Source organism: Pan paniscus, chromosome 12 (genome assembly GCF_029289425.2).
Source record: "Pan paniscus chromosome 12, NHGRI_mPanPan1-v2.0_pri, whole genome shotgun sequence".
In the NCBI taxonomy this organism is placed as follows: Eukaryota; Metazoa; Chordata; class Mammalia; order Primates; family Hominidae; genus Pan; species Pan paniscus.
In genome coordinates this window covers 100374493-100401137 of record NC_073261.2, presented here as the reverse complement: position 1 = coordinate 100401137, position 26645 = coordinate 100374493, and the positions used below count along the sequence as shown (strand labels likewise).

General features: G+C 40.8%; 1 protein-coding gene across 1 annotated transcript in view; it reads left to right on the top strand.

Annotated features, from left to right (window-relative positions):
* The window catches only part of RAB10 (RAB10, member RAS oncogene family), a 103923-nt gene extending 84006 nt beyond the window's left edge, over positions 1 to 19917 (top strand). Inside the window, exons 4-6 of the mRNA XM_003827054.6 lie at positions 9639 to 9728; positions 10345 to 10446; positions 17440 to 19917. Of these exons, the coding sequence (XP_003827102.1) occupies positions 9639 to 9728; positions 10345 to 10446; positions 17440 to 17523 (276 nt within the window). The 3' untranslated portion in view covers positions 17524 to 19917. The remainder of the gene's footprint in view (positions 1 to 9638; positions 9729 to 10344; positions 10447 to 17439) is intronic.
* Positions 19918 to 26645: the final 6728 nt, after the last annotated feature.

Here is a 26645-nt window from a genome sequence, read left to right as displayed (position 1 = left end):
GGCGTGAACCCAGGAGGCGGAGCTTGCAGTGAGCCGAGGTCGTGCCACTGCACTCCGCTGCAGCCTGGGCGACAGAGCGAGACTCCGTCTCAAAAAAAAAAACAAACAAACAAAAAAAGAGTTAGGAAGTACAAAGTTGTTAACATGTAAATAAAACAAGTACCTAACTAACATAGCCTGGGAGGTGAGAGGAGCAACTTTAAACTGAGACCTGAGGAGATGAGAAGTTACCCAGATAAAGATGGGACTGATAAAAAAGTGCAGTGGATTCCAATTTAAGAGAGATCATATATGTTAATTTACTTTGGGTAACTGGGGAACATAACTACCTTGGCTATAGGGATATTTAGAGAAACGTACTTTGGACCAAATAACTTAGCTTAGGAAGGACAAATCCTTAGGAAACCCAAGTCTCAGATTATTTCTCTAATAGATATAAAAAGATGTGTTTTTTTTTTGAGACGGAGTCTTGCTCTGTTGCCCAGGCTGGAATGCAGTGGCGCAAATCTCAGCTCACTGCAAACTCCACCTCCCGGATTCAAGTGGTTCTCCTGCCTCAGCCTCCTGAGTAGCTGGGATTACAGGCGTGTGCCACCACGCCTGGCTAATTTTTGTAATTTTAGTAGAGATGGGGTTTCACCATGTTGGTCAGGCCAGTCTCGAACTCCTGACCTCATGGTCCGTCGTCCTCAGCCACCCAAAGTGCTGGGATTACAGGCGTGAGCTACCACGCCAGCCAAAAAGATGTTCTTTTAGCTCCAATTTTTACAAAGTAACGTCCCCTCCTCCCCCTTTTTTTTGAGACCGGGTTTCACTGTTTCCCAGGCTGGAGTGCAGTGGTGTGAACACAGCCCACTGTAGCCCAGACCTCCCGGGCAAATAAGTGCTTTAAAAAAAAACAAAGGCCGGGGGTGGGGTGGGGGTGGGGAATTAACAGGTTCTCATGTACCTAGTCAAATATCAGAACAACTATGAGGCTTATATTTGTGAAACATATATTGGTTTCTGAATGGTTTCATTATTATTAAACTTCAACATCCTTTTAAAGTATTTGTTGTTTCTATTTAATGATAGACAGTGATCTCTAAATCTGTGATTCTCAGTCAAGGACAGTTTTACATTTGTCAATATGTGGAGATATTTTTGGTTATCACAGCTTGGGTACAAGAAGAATGCTGACCCAAAATGTCTGTATGGCCGAAGTTGAGAAACCTTGGTCTAAATGCACCTCTCTGTATTAGTACTTTGGGAAAATTAACCATATTTTAAGCTAGTTACAGTCTGCATGTGTAATTCATAGAGATATGTGTCCTCCTGCATAAACATGTCTCTTTATGGATATGTCTGTGTGGTGCAACTACCAATCTTTCTTTGGGTGTTTTTGCCGTAAGTGGTTGTAAACACAATGCGTATCCGACTGAAAAAAGATTAATGTGCATGTTGGCATAAGAAAATGTATGAGAGAAGTTCTATGTATTCTGAGTGCTGTTTTATTGGTCCCCTGGCTCAGCAGTGAAGTCTTTAACCTCATCATGCTTGCTGCTTATTGTTAGTAAGATCATCCAAGTAAGGATGTATAGGGCCGTGCACAGTGGCTCACACCTGTAATCCCAGCACTTTGGGAATCCGAGGTGGGAGGATTGCTTGAGTTTAGGAGTTCGAGACCAGCTTGAGCAACATAGCAAGACCTCATCTCTACTAAAAAAGTTTATTTTTTAAAGTCGGATATGGCGGTGAGTACCTGTAGTCCCAGCTATTTGGTAGGCTGAGGTGGGAGGATCACCTGAGCCCAGGAGATCAAGGCTGTAGTGAGCTGATTATAGCAGTGCATTCCAGCCTGGGTGACACAGCGAGACCCTGTCTCAAAAAAATAAAATAAATAAATTTTAAAAAGAGTTGTATAATACTATTTTGACCTTTTTCTTAGTTTTTGTGTTTTCTTATTCAAGGAAGTGTATCCCAGGTCTTTTCAGGTCTTAGCTTTGCTTTTTTTTTTTTTCTTTTTAAAGACAGGGTCTCACTCTGTCAGGTTAGAGTGCAGTGGCACAATCACAGCTTACTGCAGCCTCTACCTCCTGAGCTCAAGCTATCCTCCCACCCTAGCCTCCCAGGTACCTAGGACCACAAGCGTGCTCTATCATGTCTGGCTAATTTTTATTTTTGTGGTGATGGGGTCTCACTATGTTGCCCTGGCTGGCCTCAAATTCTTGGGCTCAAGCAATCTTCCTGCGTTGGCTTCCCAGAATGTTGGGATTATACACATGAGCCACTGTGCCCAGCAGGCTTACTTTCAAATATATTTTTGAGCTAGAATTATATTTATGCTCTGAAATGGTACACATGTATAAAGAATTATACCTATTTCCTCACTAGCCCCAGAATACTGATGTGAGTTGGCGTGGAGGTGTAGTAGGTTGTAAATTGGTGGTCTGATTGCTAAAGCTTTTTTAAAAAACAGGCTGAAAATATCTTAACACTTATAAATTTATATATAAGGTAATTTTCCCTTTTTTATACTTCGTTGATCATTTATTTATTGGCTTCGGCTTCGTTCCATCAGCCTGCTTGCACCTAACTTACAGGTGTTCTTAGTAGAAGAGTGACTTCTAAAGCTACAGATAATTTATCTTCTCTTTGAGTGGAGGTTCATGTTAGTGGCTCTGGTAACTTGCAGTGTTTAGGATGTGGGTAGATTATTACAGGTCACTGTGATAATTTGTCCATTTAGCAGCTGGGAGCTTTTAAAACCATGCTTCTGTACTTCTTTGGGATCATGGACCCCTTTGAGAAATTAGAATCTTACCAGAATGATGTACTTATACAACTTGCAAAGTTTTATGTGTGCTCCTTGGAATTATTGATGTCCCCGAAGTCCATCCTTAGATTCTGAGATCAAAATGCCTCTTACTTTTAGCACATGGCAGGATTTTAGGAGCACCTGGTATATTGCTGCTTATTACTGGATATTTGCCAAGTTGCCTTTGTTTTAGCAGTAACATAAATTAAGAGGCACTAAATTCAGATAAGACCATGGAATCCCTAAATAGGGAGTTTCTTTTTTTTTTTTCTTGAGATGGAGTCTTGCTCTGTTGCCCAGGCTGGAGTGCAGTGGTGCTATCTTGGCTCACTGCAAGCTCTACCTCCCGGGTTCACGCCATTCTCCTGCCTCAGCCTCCTGAGTAGCTGGGACTACAGGGCATCCATCAACACACCCAGCTAATTTTTTGTATTTTTAGTAGACACGAGGTTTCACTGTGTTAGCCAGGATGGTCTCAATCTCCTGACCTCATGATCCGCCCGCCTCGGCCTCCCAAAATGCTGGGATTACAGGCGTGAGCCACCGCATCCAGCCAGCGAGTTTCTTTATAGTATATTATAATTTTTTTTTTCCCGAGACAAAGTCTTGCTCTGTCACCCAGGCTGGAGTGCAGTGGTATCATCTCAGCTCACTGCAACCTCCACCTCCTGGGTTCAAGTGATTGTCCTGCCTCAGCCTCCCAAGTAGCTGAGATTACAGACGTGCATCACCACACCCGGCTAATTTTAGTAATTTTAGTAGAGACAGGGTTTTGCCATATTGGCCAGGCTGGTCTCGAACTCCTGACCTCATGTGATCCACCCGCCTCAGCCTCCCAAAGTGCTGGCTTTACAGGCGTGAGCCACCACATGCAGTATAATTTTTCTTTGTTAAGCTTGTGATTCTACTAAGGGTATCGTCCTTGCAACAAAAGAGTTGTTTCCTCCCTAATCCCACCTTTGTCTACCCCCTTTTAAACTGTCATTGACCCTTGAAATGCAGGTTCACTTACACATGGATATTTTTGTTTAAAGAGATGGGGACTCGCAGTGTTGCCCAGGCTGGTCTCAAACTCCAGGGGTCAAGTGATTCTTCCTTCTCAGCCTCCCAAGAAGCTGGGATTACAGGTGTGTGCCACCACACCCAGCTCTATAAACAGGTTTTTAAAAACAAATCTTTTGGAAAAAATGTTAGAGACTTGCAACAATTTGAAAAACTCACAGACAAGCCACATAACCTAGAAATATTGGGCGGGGGGGGGGAGATTAAGAAAATGTTAAGTATATTATGAATGTCTAAAGTATATGTAGATACTAGTCTATTACTACCATAAAATATACACAGATTATTATTATTTTAATTATTATTTTAATTATTATTAAAAGTTTAAATTTATTAACACTCAAACACACAGAGCCCATACATGGCACCTTTTGCATCAAGAGAAATGTAACAGAGATGCAGTATTAAATCATAATTGCATAAAAATAACTAATACATACTGTACTACTGTGATAATTTTGTAGCCACCTCCTGTTGCTATTTTGGTGAGCTCGTATGTTTCCAAGTGTCTGCTTAAAACACCATGTGATGCGGATCATCTCCCCATGAACAGTTTGTGTCTCCATTAAATCCCATATTGCAATCAAAAGAGGTCTTTTGTGGTTCTTGCGTGTTTTCATCGTGTCTAGTGCAATACCATAAACCTTGAATAACACCATCAGACCTATACAAAGTGCCACTAGTGATGCCAGAAGCAATCCTGAGAAACAGAAAAGTCATGACATTACAAGAAAAAATTGAATTGCTTAATATGTACTGTAGAATGAGGTCTGCAGCTGTGGTTGCCCGTTATTTCAAGATAAATTAATCCAGCATAAGGACCATTTTAAATAAAAGAAAATTTGTGAAGCCATCACTGCAGCCACAGCAGGAGGTGTGAAACCTTGCACTTTTTACAGAATACCTTTTTATCTCATGTTGAAAATGCAGCTTTTATGTGGGTACAGGATTGCTATAAGAAAGGCATACTTGTAGGCTGGGCGCGGTGGCTCACGCTTGTAATCCCAGCACTTTGGGAGGCCAAGGCGGGCGGATCACGAGGTCAGGAGATCGAGACCATCCTGGCTAACACATTGAAACCCCGTCTCTACTGAAAATACAAAAAATTAGCCGGGCGTGGTAGCGGGCGCCTGTAGTCCCAGCCACTCGGGAGGCTGAGGCAGGAGAATGGTGTGAACCCGGGAGGCAGAGCTTGCAGTGAGCTGAGATCACACCACTGCACTCCAGCCTGGGCGACAGAGCGACTCTGTCTCAAAAAAAACAAAAAAAAAGGGCATACTTGTAGACTATGATATTCAAGAAAAAGTGAAGTTATTATATGACAACTTAAAGCAAAACGGAAGAGAAGCTAGAGGAGTTAATGCCAGCAAAGAATGGTTTGATAATTTTAGAAAGAGGCTTGGCCTAAAAATGGCAGGCTAACAGGAGAAGCAGCTTCTGCTGACTAAGACACAGCAGACAAGTTCCTGGGCACCGCTGAACAAGTCTTTAATGCAGTTAAAAGTGTCCTATTCTCGGGGTGGCAGGGAGGGGGGCAGGCCACAAAGGACATGAGTGTTAGGAAAAGAAGAAAGCACGGGGAATTAAGGCAGGAAGGGATAGGCTAACTACTGTTCTGTGCAAATGCAATTGGGTTTATGATCAGGACTGACTGCCCTTACGTATAAAGTTGCTAACCCCCAAGACTTGAAGGGAAAAGTCTTTTGAAGCTGCCAGTTTTTTGATCATTCAACAAGAAGACCTGAACACTGAGAATCCTTTTTCTGGATTGGTTCCATCAATACTTGTCCCTGAAATCAGGAAATACCTTGCCATTATGGGACAGCCCTTTAAAGTTCTTTTGATGTTGGACAGTGCCCCTGGCCACCCAGAACCCCATGAGTTTAACACCGAAAACATTGAAGTGGTCTACTTGCCCCCGAACACAGTCTCTAATTCAGCATCTAGATCAGGGGGTCATGAGGACCTTTAAGGTTAATAACACACGGTACTCTAACCTCAATAGAACATCATGAAAATCTGGAGGAATTACACTGCTGAAGATGCCATCGTTATAGAAAAAGCCGTGAAAGCCATCAAGCACAAAACAGTAACTTCCTGCTGGAGAAAATTGTGTACCGATGTTGAGCATGATTTCACAGGATTTGTAGCAGAGCCAGTCAAGGAATTTATGAAAGAGACTGTGGATAAGACAAGAGCTAATAGACATCAACCAGAGGAATCAACAGAAGATGATTTAATGAAGATGCCGGTGCTTCCAAACCAGCGTTGGACGATAAGGAAGAAGGCAAAGAAGTAGTGCCAGAAAACAAATTGACTGTAGACAATCTGGCAGAAGGGTTCTGATTATTCAAGACTGCTTTAGACTTACTGTACAACATGGACCATTGTGTGATACAGGCACTGAAACTGAAGCAAATGATGAAAGAAGGATTGGTTTTGTATAGAAATATTTTTAAAGAAATGAAAAAGCAAAAAAGAAATTACAGTGTTTTTCCATAAAGTTAAACTGAGTGTGCCTGCCTCCCCTTCCACCTTCTCTACCTCTTCTGCCTCTGCCTTCCCTGAGACAGCAAGACCAACCCCCTCCTCTTTCTCCTCCTCAGCCTACTCAATTTGAAGACATTGAGGATGAAGACCTTTATGATGATCCACTTCCACTTAATGAATAGTAAATATATTTTTCTTCCTTATGATTTTCTTAATAACATTTTCTTTTCTCTAACTTTATGGTAAGAATACAGTATAGAATACATATATAAAATATGTTAATCGACTGTTACTGATAATACTTCTGGTTAGCAGCAGGCTGTTACTAATTAAGCGTTTGGGGAGTAAAAGTTATACATGGTATACCCTTACCCCCATTGTTCAAGGGTCAACTGTATGTTGTTTTAAATCAGCATATTTTATAACTTTCCTAGTTTTTTTTTTTTTCTTATAGCTACAGGAAATGAAGTAACCGCAGCCATTTGGCAGTTTTGTTGCTGTTATTTTTCTTATTGTTGTTGTTGCTTTTTTTTTTTTTTTTTTTTTTTTTTTTTTTGAGACAGGTTCTTGCTTTGTTGCCCTGGCTGGAGTGCAGTGGCAGTGATAATAGTTCACTCCAGCCTTGAGCTCTTGGGCTCAAGTGCTCCTCCTGCCTCAGCTTCTTAAAGTGTTGGGATTACAGGCATGAGCCCCCGTGCTCAGCCTATTGTTGTTTTTGAATACTTTTTAAAATTGTGGTGAAATACATACAACATGAAATTTTCATTTTAACTATTATTTTGGTGTATAGTTCAGTGGTGTTAAGTACATTCTACTGTTGTGCAACCATCACCACCATCCATTTCCAGAACTTTTTCATCTTTCTGAACTCAAGCTTTGCATCCATTAAACAATGATTTCTGTCTCCCCCTTTCCCCATCTCCTGGCAACTGTCACCATTCTATTTTCTATGAATTTGACTGTTATAGGTACCTCATATAAGTGGAATCATATAGTATTTGTTCAATTTGTAAGTAATTTACTTCATTTAACATAAAGTTTTCAAGGTTCATCTACATTGTAGCATGTGTCAGAACTTGTTTATTTTTTGAGGCTGAATAATATTCCATTGTTTTTATATGCCATGTTCTGTTTATTCATTCACCCATTGTTGGATATGTGGGTTGTTTTCACCCTTTTACTATTGTGAATAATGTTGCTGTGAACACTGGTGTGCAAATATCTGAGTCCCTGCTTTAAATTCTTTTGCGTGTATACCCATGAGTGGAATTGCTGGATCATATGATAATTCTATGTGTAACCTTTTGAGGAATCACCAGACTTTTCCACAGTGATTGCACCATTTTACATTCCTACCAACAGTACACAAAGGTGTCGGTTTCTCCACATCCTCGCCAATATGTGTTTTCTGTTTTTTTAATAGTAGCCATACTAATGGGTATGTAGTGGTATCTCTCATTGTGGTTTTTGATTTGCATTTCCTAATCTTAGTGATATTGAGCATCTATTCATGTGCATATTGTTTGTTTGTATATCTTCTTTGAAGAAATGTCTATTCAAATCCTTTGCTTGCTTTTTTTTTTTTTTTTTTTTTTTTAATTTTTTCCAGACAGGTTCTTGCTCTGTTCCCCAGGCTGGAGTACAGAGGCATGATGATCATGGCTCACTGCAGCCTCAACTTCCCAGGCTCAAGTGATTCTCCTACCACAGTCTCCTAAGTAGCTGGGACTACAGGCACACACCACCGTGCCTGGCTAATTTTTAAATTTTTTGTAGAGATGAGGTCTCACAGTGTTACTCAGGCTAGTCTCGAACTCCTGGGCTCAGGCAATTTTCCTGACAGCCTCCCAAAGTGCTGTTGTTTTTTGTTGTTGTTAGGAGTTTTAGGTGTTTTTTATATATTCTAGGTATTATTCCCTTTCAAATACATGATTTACAAATATTTTCTCCTTTTTGTGGGTAGTCTTTTCATTCTCTTGATAGCGTCCTTTGTTGCACAGTAGTTTTTAACTTTGATGAAGTACAGTTTAACTACTTTTTCTTTTATTGCCTGTGCTTTTGGTATCATATCAAAGAAACCATTGCCAAATCCAGTGTCCTGAAGCTTTTCCCTATGTTTTCTTCTAAGAGTTTTATAGTTTGAGGTCTTTGATCTATTTCAAGTTAATTTTTTATATGGTTTAAAATAAGGATCCAGCTTCATTGTTTTGCATGTGGATATCTGGTTTTCCTAGTGCTATTTATTGAAAAGACTGTCCTTTCCCTATTGACTGATTTTGGCATCCTTGTCGAGGATCATTTGACTAAGTATGTGAGGATTTATTTCTGGGCTCTCTATTCCATTCCATTAGTCTGTGTATCTGTCTTTATGCCAGTTCCACACTTTTTGATTTGCAGTAAGTTCTGAAATTTGACTCCCCCAGCTAATATTATTTTGGCTGGGCTCAGTGGCTCATGCCTGTAATCCTAGCTCTTTGGGAGGCCGATGGGGGTGGATCACTTGAGGCCAGGAGTTTGCGATCAGCCTGGCCAACATGGCAAAACCCCCCGTCTCTACCAGAAAACTACAAAAATTAGCTGGCATGGTAGTACACACACCTGTAGTCCCAGCTACTCACAGCTACTCAAGAGGCTAAGGCAGGAGAATCGCTTGAACTCGGGAGGCGGAAGTTGCAGGAAGCCCAGATCACACCACTGCACTCCAGGCTGGGCAACAGAGCAAGGCTCTGTCTCAAAAAGAGAGATTCTTTTGATGTTAGATTCCATATGAATTTTTGGATAGATCTTTCTATTTCTGCAAAAATTGTCATTGGGATCTTAAGGGGACAACCACTTGTTTTTAACTGATTTTTCTGCATGGACCTCCTTGTGCCATAGCAGCACAGCTATTTGAGAGTTTAAGGGCTCTATAAAATTTTTAATTAAGGCTTCTATAGGGTAGTATGCATTATAAAATCTGAAATGATCCAGCCTGGATTTAGATTATGCAAGTTTCTTTGCTTGTATCTTCTCTTTTGGTAAGAAAGAACATACCTAGAAAGTAGACAGCCTCCTTTAGGGAGGAAATAGTATTTGACATGGATATGTCTTGGGAATTGCGTTTCTTTTGCTAGGTAATCTAAGAATTTGTGTAGGCTTTTAGTATGGAGTAGTTTTAGGGTGACTGCTTTAAAACTTTAAAGCTATAGAAATGACCCTCTAAATTGAGAGAATAAAGTCACTTTTAAAGACTGTTAAGCCGTACGTAATTCATGGTAGTATGTAAAAGTAAAATTTTATTTCATTTTAGCATGCCAATGAAGATGTGGAAAGAATGTTACTAGGAAACAAGTGTGATATGGACGACAAAAGAGTTGTACCTAAAGGAAAAGGAGAACAGGTAAAAATCTGAATTAAACTGATATTCTGCTCTTTCTTTGTAAAGGTAATGCTACTTTTGATTATTTTTATAGTAATAGTGATCGAACACACTAAGCTAATTACATAGTTTTTAAAATGCTTGTTGGAAATAATATTTTATCATTTGAGTGAATTTTTTTTCAGTGCATATTTAACATGTATGGGAGAATCAAATGTGCCCATAGTATTTTTAGCCTTATTTAAACTACAAAGAGAGAAAAATATAAGTCATTAATCCTCAGTTTTTAAACTTAGGACTTTAAGGAAATGTATCAATTAGTATGGTTCTAAAATGTGACAATCAGGAGCCTATGGTGAGCAGAAATTAGACCCTAAGGAGTCAGGTTGAGCTTCTCATAAGTTTGCCCCCAGTGTGAAGTATCTGACTTAGAATATCTGAAATAAACTTTTGGGGTAAGGAGATTACTTTTCCTTTGTTTGTTTTATGAAAGAGCTTGACTTGCTGAAATATTCTGTGTTATATATTCTAGTTGGGACCACTGCCTTCAGAATAAGATTAATATTTAAGATGTTAAAGTCAGCAGTTGGCAACCCATGCTTGATAATTTTACGATGATATTTTGTTTCTGTTTTAGATTGCAAGGGAGCATGGTATTAGGTTTTTTGAGACTAGTGCAAAAGCAAATATAAACATCGAAAAGGCGTTCCTCACGTTAGCTGAAGATATCCTTCGAAAGGTAAGTTCCTGTTTTTATATCCTGCCAGGTACCTGAGTATCTCTGTTGAATATTTTGTCTATTCTGAAGTACTGGATTTACATACAGAATTTGAGTTTGGGTGGTATTGTTTCTGTAGGGCAGCAGTCCCCAGCCTTTTTGGCACCAAGGACTGGTTTCATGGAAGATAATTTTTCCATGGACCGTACTGGGGGGTAGTTTCACCCAGAAACTACCCCACCTCAGATCATCAGGCGTTAGATCCTCCTAAGGAGCACGCAACCTAGATCCCTTGCATGTGCAGTTCACAGTGGGGTTTGCACTCCTGTGAGAATCTAATGCTACCACTGATCTGATGGGAGGCGGAGCTCAGGTAATAATGCTCACTCACTTGCTGCTCACCTCCTGCTGGGTGGCCCCGTTCTTAACAGGCCACGGACCGGTAAGAGTCCACAGCCCCGGGGTTGGGGACTTCTGCTATAAGGAACTGGGGAAACAGAAAGCCATCTAGAAATCTGAAGGATCTAGTCAGTGGTAACCATTAATATTCTGAGCTCCACAGTCACTGTCTAGTCCCTAGTTCAATTATTTTTTCCAGCTTTTTGTCTTTTCTAGCCTTTTTACTCTTGGACTCATTTCTCTTAATGAGTACTTTGCATTCTCAAAGATAATTTAGGAAATTTTAAGATAAGAAATGAATCTATTAAGTAGTTATTGCCACAGAATTGCTATTCTGCCATATTAGTCACTTCTCAGGCAAATAAAGGGCGTGTACATATTCTGTACGTACTGAATAAAACCTATTATGTAAGAAAATAAATAATGCTGAAAATGTGATCTTGGGGAATTCATATTTTACCTCAGGTTTGTTTCTGGGTTTAAGATTTGTGACTCTCAATATTTGCTAGTGTAAGTAACATGTAGTCAAATTAGGAAATCGGATTTTCGTATTTTCCCTCGAGTGAATAGGTATAATGCATGGATTTGGTTATGAGTCCTGAATTCTCTGTTCAATCTGTTGAAATTTTAAATGCAAATAAATACAGATAAAATCTGACATACATTGGCCAGGCGCGGTGGCTCACGTCTATAATCCCAGCACTTTGGGAGGCTGAGGCGGGTGGATCACGAGGTCAGGAGATGAGACCATCCTGGCCAACACGGTGAAACCCCATCTGTACTAAAAATACAAAAATTAGCTGGGTGTGGTGGCACGTGCCTGTAATCCCAGCTTCTTGGGAGGCTGAGGCAGAAGAATCCCTTGAACCAGGGAGTCAGAGGTTGCAGTGAGCCGAGATCACGCCACTGCATGCCAGCTTGGGGACAGACCAAGACTCCATCTCAAAAAAAAAAAAAGAAAAAAAAATCTGACACACATCCTAAAAGAGAAGCAGATGTTGTATAGGAGAAAATGTAATTACATTTGGTAACCTTTCTATTTTTATATTTGAAATATTAATATATTTTTCTAAAACCAACCTATACATAAAAGGTAGATGTTGGTTTTTAAATTTTCTTAACCAACCAGTTTTCTTTCTCCACTTTGGAAGGACAGAGACATTAGCTGTAGTAGAGGTGGTATGTCACATATAAATCTAGTGAAATTTCTGAGCAATTATAAGAGATTGAGTTGAGATATTTACATTGAAGTAAATTATATAGAGGCATTAAAACTAAGGGACCTAATTTTTAGAGTGAAATGTAGGTATCTGTTTACTACAATTGAATATTCAAACTGGAAAAAACAGTCATCAGTTATTGCTCTTCAATGGGACTAAAAAATTGGTGCCCTTTTGAGTCTGCCAGCTTCCTTGCATATCATATTTTGGGATTTCCTGCTTTAGGAGATGTTTTTCTATGAGAATCCAGTCAGATCAAAAATTGAATTTTATTTCAGAGAATGAGAGAGGCCGACAGCAATTAAAATAAGTATAAAAGATCTCCATAGTGTATTGAGTGATAAAAAGCAAATTAGGATATAATATGTGAAGTGATCTCATTTTTCAAGATTATATGATACCAAACATACATATGTACACGCAGATACATTTTGTTATTTTTAGCAACTAGAGAACTGGAAGGGTAGATACCAAAGTCTAAATAGCACTCCAAGAGAGTGATGGTGGTAAGGGGGAGGGATCATAGGGCAGATTCATTTACCGACTATAGGCAGTTTAGTTTTGAAATTTCAACAGCTTTCTTTTTTGAATTATAAAAACAATTTTAAGATTTTTTTTTAAAGAATAGTCTTTCACAATTGAGTTAAGGTGAAACCCATTAGAATTTCTTGAGAAAATAAATCTATATTATTTATTGTTCTTTTGAAGAGCAAAAGAATAGAAGAATACAACTAGGAAAAAATGTGTTTCTTTCTTTCCTTTTTTTTTTCTTTTTGTGACAGGGTCTCACTGTGTTTCCCAGGCTGAAGTGTAGTGGCTGTTGGCAAGTGTGATCATGCTGGCCGTAGCCTCAAACTCCTGGCCTCCAGTGATACACTAGTAGCTGGGACCACAGGGGTATGCCATCAAGCCTGGCTTGGTGTCTCTCTTTTTTTTTTTTTTAAATTGATGGGGTCTGACTATGTTGCCCAGGCTAGATTTGAACTCCTGGGCTCAAGCCATCCTCCTGCTTCAGCTTTCTGAGTAGCTAGGACCATGAGGACACATCACCATCCCTCACTAATTTTCAGATTTTTTGGTAGAGATTGGGGGTGTCTCACTGTTTTGTCCAGGCAGGTCTTGAACTCATGGCCTCAAGTGATCCTCTCACCCTGGCCTCCTGAATTGTTGGAATTACAGGTGTGAGCCACGTGCCAAAAATTGTATTTTTAATTAAATGAAGGGAATAAAAGAAATAGAAAAATGCTTGTTTTAAACTTGGTGGAAGGTACTTTGTATTTCAGACATTAATGGGTCAGGATGAAACATTATCCAGTATTCACAATCGAGTTAAAGACCAGGATAAGACTGGCAGGAGTTACTGCAAGACCTAGTGAAACACTCTTGTCTCTGTGTCCTTTCTCTTTCTGGGCTTTTTGGTCTTCGTGGTTTCTGCTTACTTTCTGTCTATACTATGTCCTTTGATCTTCTCATCAGTCTTGGCTTTTTTTTTTTTTTTTTTGAATAGTGCTATATAGCCATTATATATATAATTTTGTGCCCCAGTGAGATAGAGCTTTCCTTATTATCATTATTAAAGGTTAAAGTATGAGTATACTATTAAATAAAGATCTCAGTCTAGACTTGCAGGGGTGTCCAATCTTTTGGCTTCCCTGGGCCACAGTGGAGAAGAAGAATTGTCTTGGACCACATATAAAATACACTAATACTAACCATAGCTTGTACGCTAAAGAAAAAAAATCACACACAACAAATCTCATCATGTTTTAACAAAGTTTACGAATTTGTTGTATTGGGCTGTGTGCAGGCTGCAGGTTGGACAAGCTTGGTCTAGAGTTTTCCCCAAGTAAGCAGGCCCAAATACTAGGTAGCAATTTTTTTTCATACACATCCATACACTTAGATGTGGTGAAGTTGTGAGTTAAAACAGCAAATGTAAACTTCCTTCACATTAGAATTAACTTAAAATGAAAGCAATTTAAAACATCTTTTAATTTAATTATTTGGCTACATGATTCATTCTCTTGCTTCAAACATTTTAAAAGGAGAAAAAAAAAGGATACAGAAATTTCCCACCTTGTTCCCTTTAATTCCCTCAATGTTACCAATTCCTCATTTCCCCCTTACTCCCCAGGTAACTGATGTAATTACTTTATCAGTTATTACTCTGAGTAAATATGAATATATATTTTTGTCCCACCCCACCCCCACAACCTTTTCTTTTTAACAGATGAGGTAACATACTCCACTGATTGTCACTTTGCTTATTTCACTTACTATAAGCAAAATAATTTTACTTTTTAAATAATTACATGCTATTCCTTTGATTGTTTATATCATAATTGAACAAGTCTCCCAGTGAGGGACATTTAGATTATTTTCAAACTTATGTGCACATTAACTGTGTGTGTAGTACATAATCTTGTATTTAAATTATTTTCCACACGCACATACATTTGAAGGACAGATTCTGAGAATTGGCCAAAGAGCGTACATATATGTACATTTGCAATTTTGATAAATACAGCCAAAGTCTGTCCTGAGGGTTATACCCATTTACACACCCACTTGCAGTATATGAGAATATGTGTTATTCACACCCTGGTCAGCACAGTGGATTTACAAGACTCAGATCTTTCCCAGTCTAACAGGTTAAAAGATGTAGATTTAATTCGCAGGTAATTTCTGAGTAAGGCTGAGCATTTAAAAACATTTGTTTGTTTTGAGACGGAATTTTGCCCTTGTTGCCCAGGTTGGAGTGCAGTGGCACGATCTCGGCTCACTGCAGCCTCTGCCTCCCAGGTTCAAGAGATTCTCCTGCCTCAGCCTCCCAAGTAGCGGGGATTACAGGAGCCCACCACCACGCCTGGCGAATTTTTATATTTTTACTAGAGACAGGGTTTCAACATATTGGCCAGGCTGGTCTCGAAGTCCTGACCTCAGGTGATCTGCCCACCTTGGCCTCCCAAAGTGCTGGGATTACAGGCGTGAGCCACCACGCATGACCTGAAAACATATGTTTAAGAATCACTTTTACATTTCCTTTTCTGTAGTTTTTTTTGTTTGTTTATTCCTTTGCCCAATTTTTCTATTTGGTTATTGGCCTTTTCTTATTCTTAGCTAGGAGCCAGCCTAAAACTTTTAATAAACTTAATTAAAACTCAACTTCAACTTAATAAATATTTTGGCTGTAAAAGATTTTGCTCCGCAAGAGATACCCCCCCCCCCTTTTTTAAAATCTGTTTCAAGGATCTAAGTTAAATTCTAAAAAGATAAGAAAATCAGTGTAGGAGCCTCACTGGTTGTCTTTAACCTGACTCATACCTGGAAGTTCCCAGAGAGAGAGTATTTTCAGTGCAACTGTACTTTTTTTTCTTGCTGGATGCTGGTCTGCCCCTTTTTCTTCTTTACATTTTTCTCAAAGATCTGTATTAGGAGCAAAGTCACTTGTGCTGGAAACCCCACAGAGGTCTTTTTAATGCATAATTTGCTGCTTTAACATACATGGAGGAGAAGAATCCCAATTAGGCAGTGGGAGTAAGTAGGAGAGCTCTAAGGGCAAGTAGCAGTGTCACTTCAATATGAGTTAACTAGGCTTGTCTTAGGCTACTTGAGGTTTTAAAATATTTTTAAAATATTTTAATTTTTTCCCTCTTGGGCTACAAAAGCCCTTAACTTTATATTGTTTCCATGAGAGAATAAGTTCTCAGGTACGTCCTAGCTTTCAAAATGTTGTGATGAACTACTGTTCTATACAATAGCATCGATAAATCTCAAAGACTGATACTGAGTGAAAGAAGCCACAGAGAAGAATATATTCAACTATGGTTCCATGTATATGAAGGTTAGGAATAGAAAAAAACTAATCTTAGATGATAGAAATCAGAATATTGGGTAACTTGAAGAGAGCAGTACTGGCAGGAAAGGGGCACAAGGGAGCCTTCTTGGGAGTATTATGTTCTATATCCTGATCTGGTAGTTTGACAATATATACTAAAAATACATCAGGCTTACACTTAAGCTTTATGTACTTTTCTGTGTGTAAGGTATCACTTTAAAAATATTTTTAATATATAAAAATGGGCCTACCCTTTTAAAATACTGTATTCTTCTGATTTTTTTCTTTTTCTTTTTCTTTTTCTTTTTTTTGATATGGAGTCTCACTCCGTCGCCCAGGCTGGAGTGCAGTGGCGGGATCTTGACTCACTGCAACCTCTGCCTCCCAAGTTCAAGCGATTCTCCTGCCTCAGCCTCCCGAGTAGCTGGGATTACAGACGTGCAACACCACACCCAGCTAGTTTTAGTAATTTTAGTAGAGACAGGGTTTTGGCATGTTGGCCAGGCTGGTCTCGAACTCCTGACCTCAGGTGATCCACCCGCCTCGGCCTCCCAAAGTGCTGGGATTACAGGCCTCAGCCACGACACCCGGCCCTTCTGATTTTCAAAGTAATATTTAGTGTTGGGAAAAAGCAGAATTATACTAAGAATAAAATTAAATCAACCATAATTTTACCACCTAAGGGTTGCTACTGTTAGTATTTTGTTGTATCTCCTTTGGGGTTTTTCGGTGTTTTTAGAGGAGTTGGGAGGAGTCTTACTCTCTTGGTCTGTTGCACAGGCTGGAGTGCAGTGGAGTGATCATAGCCCACTGCAGCCTTGAACTCCTGGGCTCAAGTGATCCTCTTGCCTCAGCCTCCTGAGTAGCTGGGACTACAGGCTTGAGCCACTGTGTCCAGCTAATATTTTAAATTTTTTATACAGATGGGGGTCTTGCTGTGTTGCCCAAGGTGGTTTTAGCTCCTGGCCTCAAGTGATCCTCTCACCTTGGCCTCTGAAAGTGCTGGGATTACAGGCGTGAGGCACTGTGCTCAGCCATCTATATCCATTTTTAACATGAATTAGATAACTACATTTTGCTCCACTCCTTTTCACTTAATCAGTTGAGGTTGCCTTTTTAAAACTATGATACAGTAATAAAATTGGTCTAAAAAGGCAGATAACAGAAAAGGGCAGTTTTATTTCTGTGACGTTACATATACCTAACACTGGTTTCATACAACTTGCTCCACAATGCCTTTTAAGTACTAAACATATTCAGAGGTCAGGGCTAGAAGATAACAAAATCTATTTAAGAGTTAGAGCTGAGAAGATTTCAGAAGCTTTATAAAGGCATGCCAGGAAATGTCTACAATATTTCACAGCTTGGAGGAAGCAGGCAAAAAGAAAATCAAAACAAGGCTTCCAAATCTTTACTTTGCACGGAGGGGAAACCTATCTCCTGTGATTGTAGTTGTATTTTGTTGTATAAATTGACATGAGAATATTCCTGTTGAATCTTGATTTTATCCATGGCAGTGTTTTTTCATGAGTTATTTTCCTTGTGTGTTTGTTGCAGACCCCTGTAAAAGAGCCCAACAGTGAAAATGTAGATATCAGCAGTGGAGGAGGCGTGACAGGCTGGAAGAGCAAATGCTGCTGAGCATTCTCCTGTTCCATCAGTTGCCATCCACTACCCCGTTTTCTCTTCTTGCTGCAAAATAAACCACTCTGTCCATTTTTAACTCTAAACAGATATTTTTGTTTCTCATCTTAACTATCCAAGCCACCTATTTTATTTGTTCTTTCATCTGTGACTGCTTGCTGACTTTATCATAATTTTCTTCAAACAAAAAAATGTATAGAAAAATCATGTCTGTGACTTCATTTTTAAATGTACTTGCTCAGCTCAACTGCATTTCAGTTGTATTATAGTCCAGTTCTTATCAACATTAAAACCTATAGCAATCATTTCAAATCTATTCTGCAAATTGTATAAGAATAAAGTTAGAATTAACAATTTTATTTTGTACAACAGTGGAATTTTCTGTCATGGATAATGTGCTTGAGTCCCTATAATCTATAGACATGTGATAGCAAAAGAAACAAACAAAAGCCAGGAAAACACTCATTTTCGCCTTGAATATGTAAATGGGATTAATTTTGTCCTGTGCCTTATGTGGAAAGGAACTTCTTTGGTTTTCCTTTTTTGTTCTGGTGGAAGCATGTGCAGGAGACATATCATCCAAACATAAACCATTAAAATGTTTGTGGTTTGCTTGGCTGTAATTTTCGAAGTAGTTAATTGAGGACAAAGGGTAATGCAGAAGTGATAGCTTTGGTTTGCTGAGTCTTGTTTTAAGTGAGTGGCCTTGATATTTAAAACTATTCCTGCCACCATTTCTTCTCCTTGGCCACTTCTTCCTTGAGTCTCCCTGCATGCTGCTTTATTTGCTTCTCCCTCCCCAACCACCTCATGGTATATTTAAGAGTGAAAGGGACAAACTAGTAGGTTTGTCAAGTTTAATATAAAGCACTGATGTAACTTGCTAGGTAAACGGAAAGATAAGTTCTAACTGCCTACTATCCAATGTCAGTTAATTGGTGTCTTCCCCCCTCATTTGCTCTCTTCCCTAAAATGTGTCCCAGATGCCTTCATTTGCTGTTTTATTTCTATGTTCTGCTTTTCCTCCTCTCTTTGTTCCCTTCCTGTCTATCCATTGAGTTTATGAAATGGAAGAGTTAACTGCATGCACTAGTGTTTGGAGGGTGTTGTGGTTTGTCTTTCTAATTAGGTGTATAGCCTATTCACTTTCCTAGAATAAATCTCTTAACCTAAATTTGAGTAGTCTGCATTTTGGCAACTCCTCTAGCAGCTTGGTAGCCTAGTACAGGTTGTTTTTTTAAAAAAGAAAAAGCAGGAAGGAGGAGTGAATTTTATTAACATGTTTGCCAAATGTATTGAGATTTGGCCTCTGAAGAACACTTTTTCAGTGTTAAGTTTCTTTACCTTAAGATTCAGAAATACTTTAGAATATTATTAATTTTAAGTCCTGTCTTTACATCCTTTTGGAAAACTTGTATTACCATGGGTTTGGAAAAAGGACAACGAAAGGCTTTTCATGTAAAGATAAGATCTTTAGCTATCTCTAACCCTGTCCTTTTTTCACTGCATTTTTTCTAGTTTTGCTTCATTGCTTATCATTAGGATAGGGTAAGTGAAGTTTGCTATGCTGCTAGCATCCTAAGATGATACCTTTGTTGAAAGAATTGTGAATAGCATGATTCATTTCTAGCAGAGGCTGAGTTTAGGACAGCAGCTTCCATTGAGAAGTCTTTCTGTGTCGTGAATAGCATTTTAATGACCTCTTGGCTCACATAAGCAAACAACATAGGGACGTATCTGCTATGAAAATCCACAAATTTTTCAGATAGTGCCCTAAAAACAATTTTATATGCCTCACTGGTTGTTATTCTTAGGTTATTCCCACACTTGACTTTATCATTGTTTACTACTAGTAAAAAGCAGCATTGCCAAATAATCCCTAATTTTCCACTAAAAATATAATGAAATGATGTTAAGCTTTTTGAAAAGTTTAGGTTAAACCTACTGTTCTTAGATTAATGTATTTGTTGCTTCCCTTTATCTGGAATGTGGCATTAGCTTTTTTATTTTAACCCTCTTTAATTCTTATTCAATTCCATGACTTAAGGTTGGAGAGCTAAACACTGGGATTTTTGGATAACAGACTGACAGTTTTGCATAATTATAATCGGCATTGTACATAGAAAGGATATGGCTACCTTTTGTTAAATCTGCACTTTCTAAATATCAAAAAAGGGAAATGAAGTATAAATCAATTTTTGTATAATCTGTTTGAAACATGAGTTTTATTTGCTTAATATTAGGGCTTTGCCCCTTTTCTGTAAGTCTCTTGGGATCCTGTGTAGAAGCTGTTCTCATTAAACACCAAACAGTTAAGTCCATTCTCTGGTACTAGCTACAAATTCGGTTTCATATTCTACTTAACAATTTAAATAAACTGAAATATTTCTAGATGGTCTACTTCTGTTCATATAAAAACAAAACTTGATTTCCAGCTGTGTGGTTTGGTTTTCATTTATTTATGGAATTGGAAGATTACTTCTGAAAAAAATGTGGAATCGCAAACTAAAAGAGTTGACAAAAATGGGAAATCACTGTCAACCTATGGAAAACTGGAAAGGCAATTTCAAGAACTGTCTCTGCTGAGAAACTACATTAAAAAATAGAATTATCTCTGGGATCCTAAAGCGGAATCATCCTTGTGCCAAAATAGGAGATGCCACGATCCTAATCACACCTGGCTTACACTAGTTGGATGTGCCAAAGGCCACTACAGCTGAGGTCACCTGATTCCTCAGGGGGACCAAGCTGGGCTCCTCATACTGGAGGGTAAATCCTTGTTTTAGCAGCAGCTGGCCTCTTACTAAGAAACAAAGTATTGGCCAGGTGCGGTGGCTCATGCCTGTAATCCCAGCACTTTGGGAGGTCAAGGCGGACGGATCACGAAGTCAGGAGATGGAGACCATCCTGGCTAACGTGGTAAAACCCCGTCTCTACTAAAAATACAAAAAAATTAGCTGGGCGTTGTGGCGGGCGCCTGTAGTCCCAGCTACTCGGGAGGCTGAGGCAGGAGAATGGCGTGAACCCGGGAGGAGGAGGAGGCTGCAGTGAGCTGAGATAGCGCCACTGCACTCCAGCCTGGGCGACAGAGCAAGACTCCGTCTCAAAAAAAAAAAAAAAAGTATTGGCTGGGCGCTGTGGCTCACGCCTGTAATCCCAGCACTTTGGGAGGCCGAGGTGGGTGGATCACCTGAGGTCAGGAGTTCAAGACCAGCCTGGCCAACATGATGAAACCTCGTCTCTACTAAAAATACTAAAAGCCGGGCATGGTGGCGCATACCTGTAATCCCAGCTACTCGGGAGGCTGAAGCAGGAGAATCACTTGAACCCAGGAGGCAGAGGTTGCAGTGAGCCGAGATCGCACCACAGCACTCCAGCCTGGGCGATAGAGCAAGACTCCTTCTCAAAAAAAAAAAAAAAAACAAACAGTATTTCCTGCTTTTGTTATACATAGCAACAGCCTTGTCTTTATGTGTAGGGAAAAGAAATGTTTGATCCTATATTCAGGCTTTATTAGTCAATAATAAATATTTGTTGACAAGATTTTCTCTGCTGAAAGTATATGTAGAGTTTTTCTCAGATGCAGTGATTTTAAGAATCACATGGAGTGTTTTTAATGTTCTATTCCTTCCCCCCAACATACTTGTTTTGTTGGGACCTACAATTCTGCCTTTGCTGGGTGCGGTGGCTCACGCCTATAATCCCAACACTTTGGAAGGCCAAGGCGGGTGGATCACCTGAGGTCAGGACTTCGAGACCAGCCTGGCCAACATGGTGAAACCCTGTCTCTACTAAAAATACAAAAATTAGCCGGGCATGGTGGCGCATGCCTGTAATCCCAGCTACTTGGGAGGCTGAGGCAGGAGAATCGCTTGAACCCGGGAGGCAGAGGTTGCAGTGAGCCGAAATCATGCCACTGCACTCCAGCCTAGGTGACAGAACAAGACTCTGTCTCAAAAAAAAAAAAAAACAAAAACAAAAAAAAAAACCAAGATTGGTGTAGGGAAATAGGATATGGTCTCCCCCCTTAAATCGATGGTCTAGTTTAGAAAACAAAAGTAATTCATCAAGTTAAGCATATACAAGAGCCAAATAATTGTAATCTGGATTTTAATTGCTGTATTAATATATCAAGTTCAGTTGGTGAGAATGGGATTGCTTTTGGGGGGAGGAGGGACATTAATTGGTTCTTCGAAATGTCGATTCACTGGCTAGGGCAGATGGGGAGGTCATTGTAAGAAGAGACCAGAGAGACTAGACAATGACAGGCCCTGGGGAGTCATGGTAAACTCGAGAGTGGCGAGAGCAGTGTGTTTGTGGAAAGCAAGTTTAGATGGATTTGAATAGGAGAAACAAGGGTTCTAGAGGTCACATGGGAAGTCGTGTTAATCAAGGTTTCAATAAGACCGGGCTAAAATGGCAGAGGGAAATGCAGGGTTGAAGGCAAAGGTAGTGTGTGAATGGGGGCGCGGTGTATTTCTGGTGAGCCTGCTAGGTGCTTTTTTGGCACTGCTCTAGGTACTTTGGGTTAGGTTTTCAACGTCCTTGTGAATTAGTACCCAAGAAGAAACGGCCTCAGATTAAGTCATTTGCTTAAGGTTGCACAGCCAGTTGGTGCTGGAGTCGGATTTTGAAACCAGGCCAACACCACTGTCCCTCCTGTGTTCACTTCACCTTATCACAGTTCTCAGGAGGGCCTGGGGTAATGAACAGGTGGCAGAGACAGCAGGAAGAGTCTGGAGTGGTTGTGTGACCATTTAGCCCAAACTTGGCACCTTCTAACAAAGAGTAATACCCTCGAAGTATACTTCATTTACTACTGTTTCTGCTTTATATTACCCCTCAGCATCTCGCGCAGAAGAAAGCAAAGGGAAGCAATGGGGCATCTGATTGGTCTGGGAGCTCCAGATAGCCAGCAGGTACTTGAAGGCTGCAAGCCAGCTTGAGAGCGGTGGCTGGAACTGGAAGGGGTGTGCACACTACCAATAGCAAGTGAGCAAGAGAGACCCACAATAAACTGAAGGTTATTACAGTACTACAGTAGGCTCTAAGAAAGTCCCTTCTCCCACTCTAAGAAACAGGGCTTTTTTTTTTTTTTTTTTTTTTTTTTTACTTTTAAAGGAAACAATTTATTTGCTAGAAAAACCTAAAAAAAAAAAAAAAGATTATATACAAAATGGTTGTCTGAATGTGGATTTTGTACTGCAGCAAAAGCAACCCAGCTCTGGAACTCTATTCGGCTTCCTCAGTTATCAGGTACATCATGCTGCTGATGAAGGTGAAGGCGAAGGCCACCCACGCCAGGATGTAGGAGTAGCCATAGCTGCCTTCTTTGGTCAGGTAATAGAAATCTGTTGTTTTACCACGCCTGTCTGTATAAATGGAGGCTGCAATCATGAGGCACAGATATGACATTGTAGCATGGTGTACTCTTTTTTTTTTTTTTTTTGAGACGAGTTTCGCTCTTGTTGCCCAGGCTGGAGTGCAGTGGCGCGATCTCGGCTCACTGCAACCTCCGCCTCTCGGGTTCAAGCGATTCTCCTGCCTCAGCCTCCCGAGTAGCTGGGACTACAGGTGTGTGCCACCACACCCGACTAATTTTGTATTTTTAGTAGAGATGGGGTTTCTCCATGTTGGTGAGGCTGGTCTCAAACTCCCGACCTCAGGTGAACCGCCCGCCTCGGCCTACCAAAGTGCTAGGATTACAAGGCGTGAGCTACCATGCCCGGCCGCGGAGTGGGGTACTCTTTTTTTTTTTTTTCTTTTTTTTGAGACGGAGTCTCGCTCTGTCGCCAGGCTGGAGTGCTGTGGCGCAATCTTGGCTCAATGCAACCTCCAAATCCCTGGTTCAAGCGATTCTCCTGCCTCAAGCCTCCTGAGTAGCTGGGATTACAGGCACGCGCCACCACGCCCGGCTAATTTTTGTATTTTTAGTAGAGACGGAGTTTCATTATGTTGGCTAGGCTGGTCTCTATCTCCTGACCTCATAATCCACCTGCCTTGGCCTCCCAAAGTGCTGGGATTACAGGGGTGAGCCACCGCGCCCGGCCCATGGAGTACTCTTTAAAGCTGTCATTGATTACTGTACACTTCGTGTTTTTGGTACATATTCTCCAGACATCTGCAAAAAACTCATTTCCTACCCACCAGGCATTGTCGATGGTGGCGATGAACAGCAAGGCCGCAGAGGTGATGTGGAAGGCGATGGTGAAAGTAAGAAGCACCAACATTTTCATAGGGCAGGGCGAGGCGAGGGGTCACGTTTAAAGCCCAGAGCGGGATGTGCCGGCGCTGGCCGCTACGCAGGCTGCTGGACCGATGGACCGGCTGGGGTGCGAGGCAAGGCCGCCGGGCTATTTTGAAGCTCTGGGCTGGGACTGTGCACCCTCCCTCCTCTGAAACCAGGGCTTCTTGAAATGGCAGATTCCAAGTTTGTGTCAGGAAAGGGGTAAAATGAGCCTGAAATAGCTGATTACATCAGATCTCAAACTCAAAATCTAGGGATGTTATCAAGATGGCTTGGGAGTTAACTTGAAGATGCTCACTCTGGCTAAAGATGGGACAGTCTGAACCTGTTGAATATGTGTAAATCCATGAGTTTATGATGTTACCAAACACACATGCACACACCCCTAATTGGTCACTATTGGAGAATGCCAGGGAAATAGCTCTTCCCTCCCCCTCCAACTCCTCTGGTGGTAAGTAAAAGAATCAATGATTAATCTTACCTTTCTTATATGAACTATACCACTGCGTAACTGAATAGTCAACAAGATGAAGTTTCTCTGTACAGAAGTATTCCAACAACAACCAAAAAGAAGAAGTAATAGAGTCTTATCTCACAACCTCTGATGAATTCATGGATCTAGGCAACGGTCGATGGCTACTAACATCACAAAAAGATCCAACAAAACAGACATTTATGTTCCTTCTGACCAAGAGCACCATGCTTATGAGGAGGCCATGCCTGATCAAAAGATCAGATCTGTAGTTTAGAGCCAACTGCTAATTTATAGGAAAAACGAGCACAGAACATGTTATACTAAATCAATCAACAAAATCCAGACTGTAAACTTTACAGGACAATTGCTTCAGCCTCTTCAAAATTCAATTTCAATAGGTAGAGAGAGAAAAGCAGGCAAAGCTGAACTATAGTGCGTTTAGGAAAGTACAGCATAATATACTAATGTAAATTAAGAAAATCATCATCCTAGAAGTCAGGATAGGGATATTATTACTATTTTGAGACAGAGTCTCGCCCTGTCACCCAGGCTGGAGTGCAATGGCATGATCTTGGCTCACTGCAACTTCTGCCTCCCAGTTTCAAGTGATTCTCGTGCCTCAGCCTCCCCAGTAGCTGGGATTACAGGCACCCACCACCACGCCTGGCTAATTTTTATATTTTTAGCAGCGATGGAATTTCACCATGTTGCCCGGACTGGTCTCGAACTCCTGACCTCAGGTAATCGGCCTCCCACTCAGCCTCCCAAAGTGCTGGGATTACAGGCGGGAGCCACTGTGCCCGGCCAGGATAGGGATATTCTTAGCAGAGGGTTCCTAGGATAGCAAAATCTTTTCACATGGATATTGGTTGCAAGGGGGTTTGCCTTATAACAATTCATTAATCTACCCATTTGTTTTATTAAGTTTTAAAATTTGTATTATAAGGGCTGGGCGTGGTGGCTTATGCCTGTAATCTCAGCACTTTGGGAGGCTGAGGTGGGCAGATTGCCTGAGCTCAGTAGTTCTAGACCAGCCTGGGCAACATGACGAAAATCTGTCTCTACAAAAAATAACAAAAATTAGCCAGGCATGGTGGTGTGCATCTGTGGTCTCAGCTGCCTGGGAGACTGAGGTGGGAGGATCAGTTGAGTCCTGGAGGTTGAGGCTATAGTTAGCCAAGATTACACCACTGCACTCCACTCCACACTCCAGCCTGGTTGATAAAGTGAGACCCCCATCTCAAAAAAAAAATGTATTATAAGTTTAGCCCTAAAGGGCTGTGAACGTGTGTGTCTACGGTTATACTGGGTAGCTCCTAGTCTCTAAGACCATAGAATCAGTCTTAAAGGCTGTGCACCAAGATCCGGGTGTGCCCTCCAAAACAACAACAAAAAAGATTGTGCATCAAGACCAGTGCTCAAAATTAGACTTAAAAGAATTGGTCTGCTAAGGCCCTGTAGTCACTGCTGATCAACACAGACATCACGCCCCAAGAATTGTCCCTGCTGCCTCTGAAAACTGGCTGCCGCCAGTGCCAAAACTCCTGCAAAGGTGGATGGATACTGTATGGATTCTGCTTTGTTTCAGTGGCTTCTTGTTCACAGTCTGGATGGTTATTGGTTGGTGAAGCCCAAAATACATGCCCCTGCCCCAGGTGCCAGGGAAGTGGGGAAAAGGGAGAATCTCTTGTTTTCAGCTTCAATAGTGGGAGGTGGCCTCTGACTCTAAGATGGGGGATTTAGGTAACTGGATGGGCAAAAAGAGTGACAAATATCTACTATGCCAGTGGTGTGCAAACTTTACTGCACATTAGGGGAGTGCTTTTAGAAATACAAGCACTGGCTCTGTGCAGTGGTTCATGCCTGGAGTCCCAGCACTTTGGGAAGCCGAGATGGGAGGACTGCTTGAGGCCAGGGGTTCAAGACCAGCCTGAGGGTATAGTGAGACACTTTCTTTACACAATAAGCAAACAAACTAATGCCAAGGTTGCACCCCAGAATTCCTGAGATGATAGTGGCTTTTTGTTCGTTTTTAACTTCCTATGTGATTCCCATGTGCAGCCAAGTTCATGAACCAGTTCCCATACCCTTGCTACTCAAAGTGTGTTCTTCAGATCACCTGCATGGGAATCACCTGGGAGCTTCTGAGAACTGCAGCTGCTCTGCACAATTCACACCTATGATTACACAAAAGCCCCAGAGGAGTCTCACACAAATTACAATTTGAGAAAGGTGGCCCTATGCTATTTTCCCAAGGCCAGCCCGAATCCCACCAGCAGGTATATTCCCCACTTCTGAGCAGAGCAGTTGCCTTTCTCTTCTAAATCCCGAGAAGAATACATTTGGCCTGCTTTTCCGTTGGGCATTTATTGCCTACTTCCTTGTTTGTGGTTAACT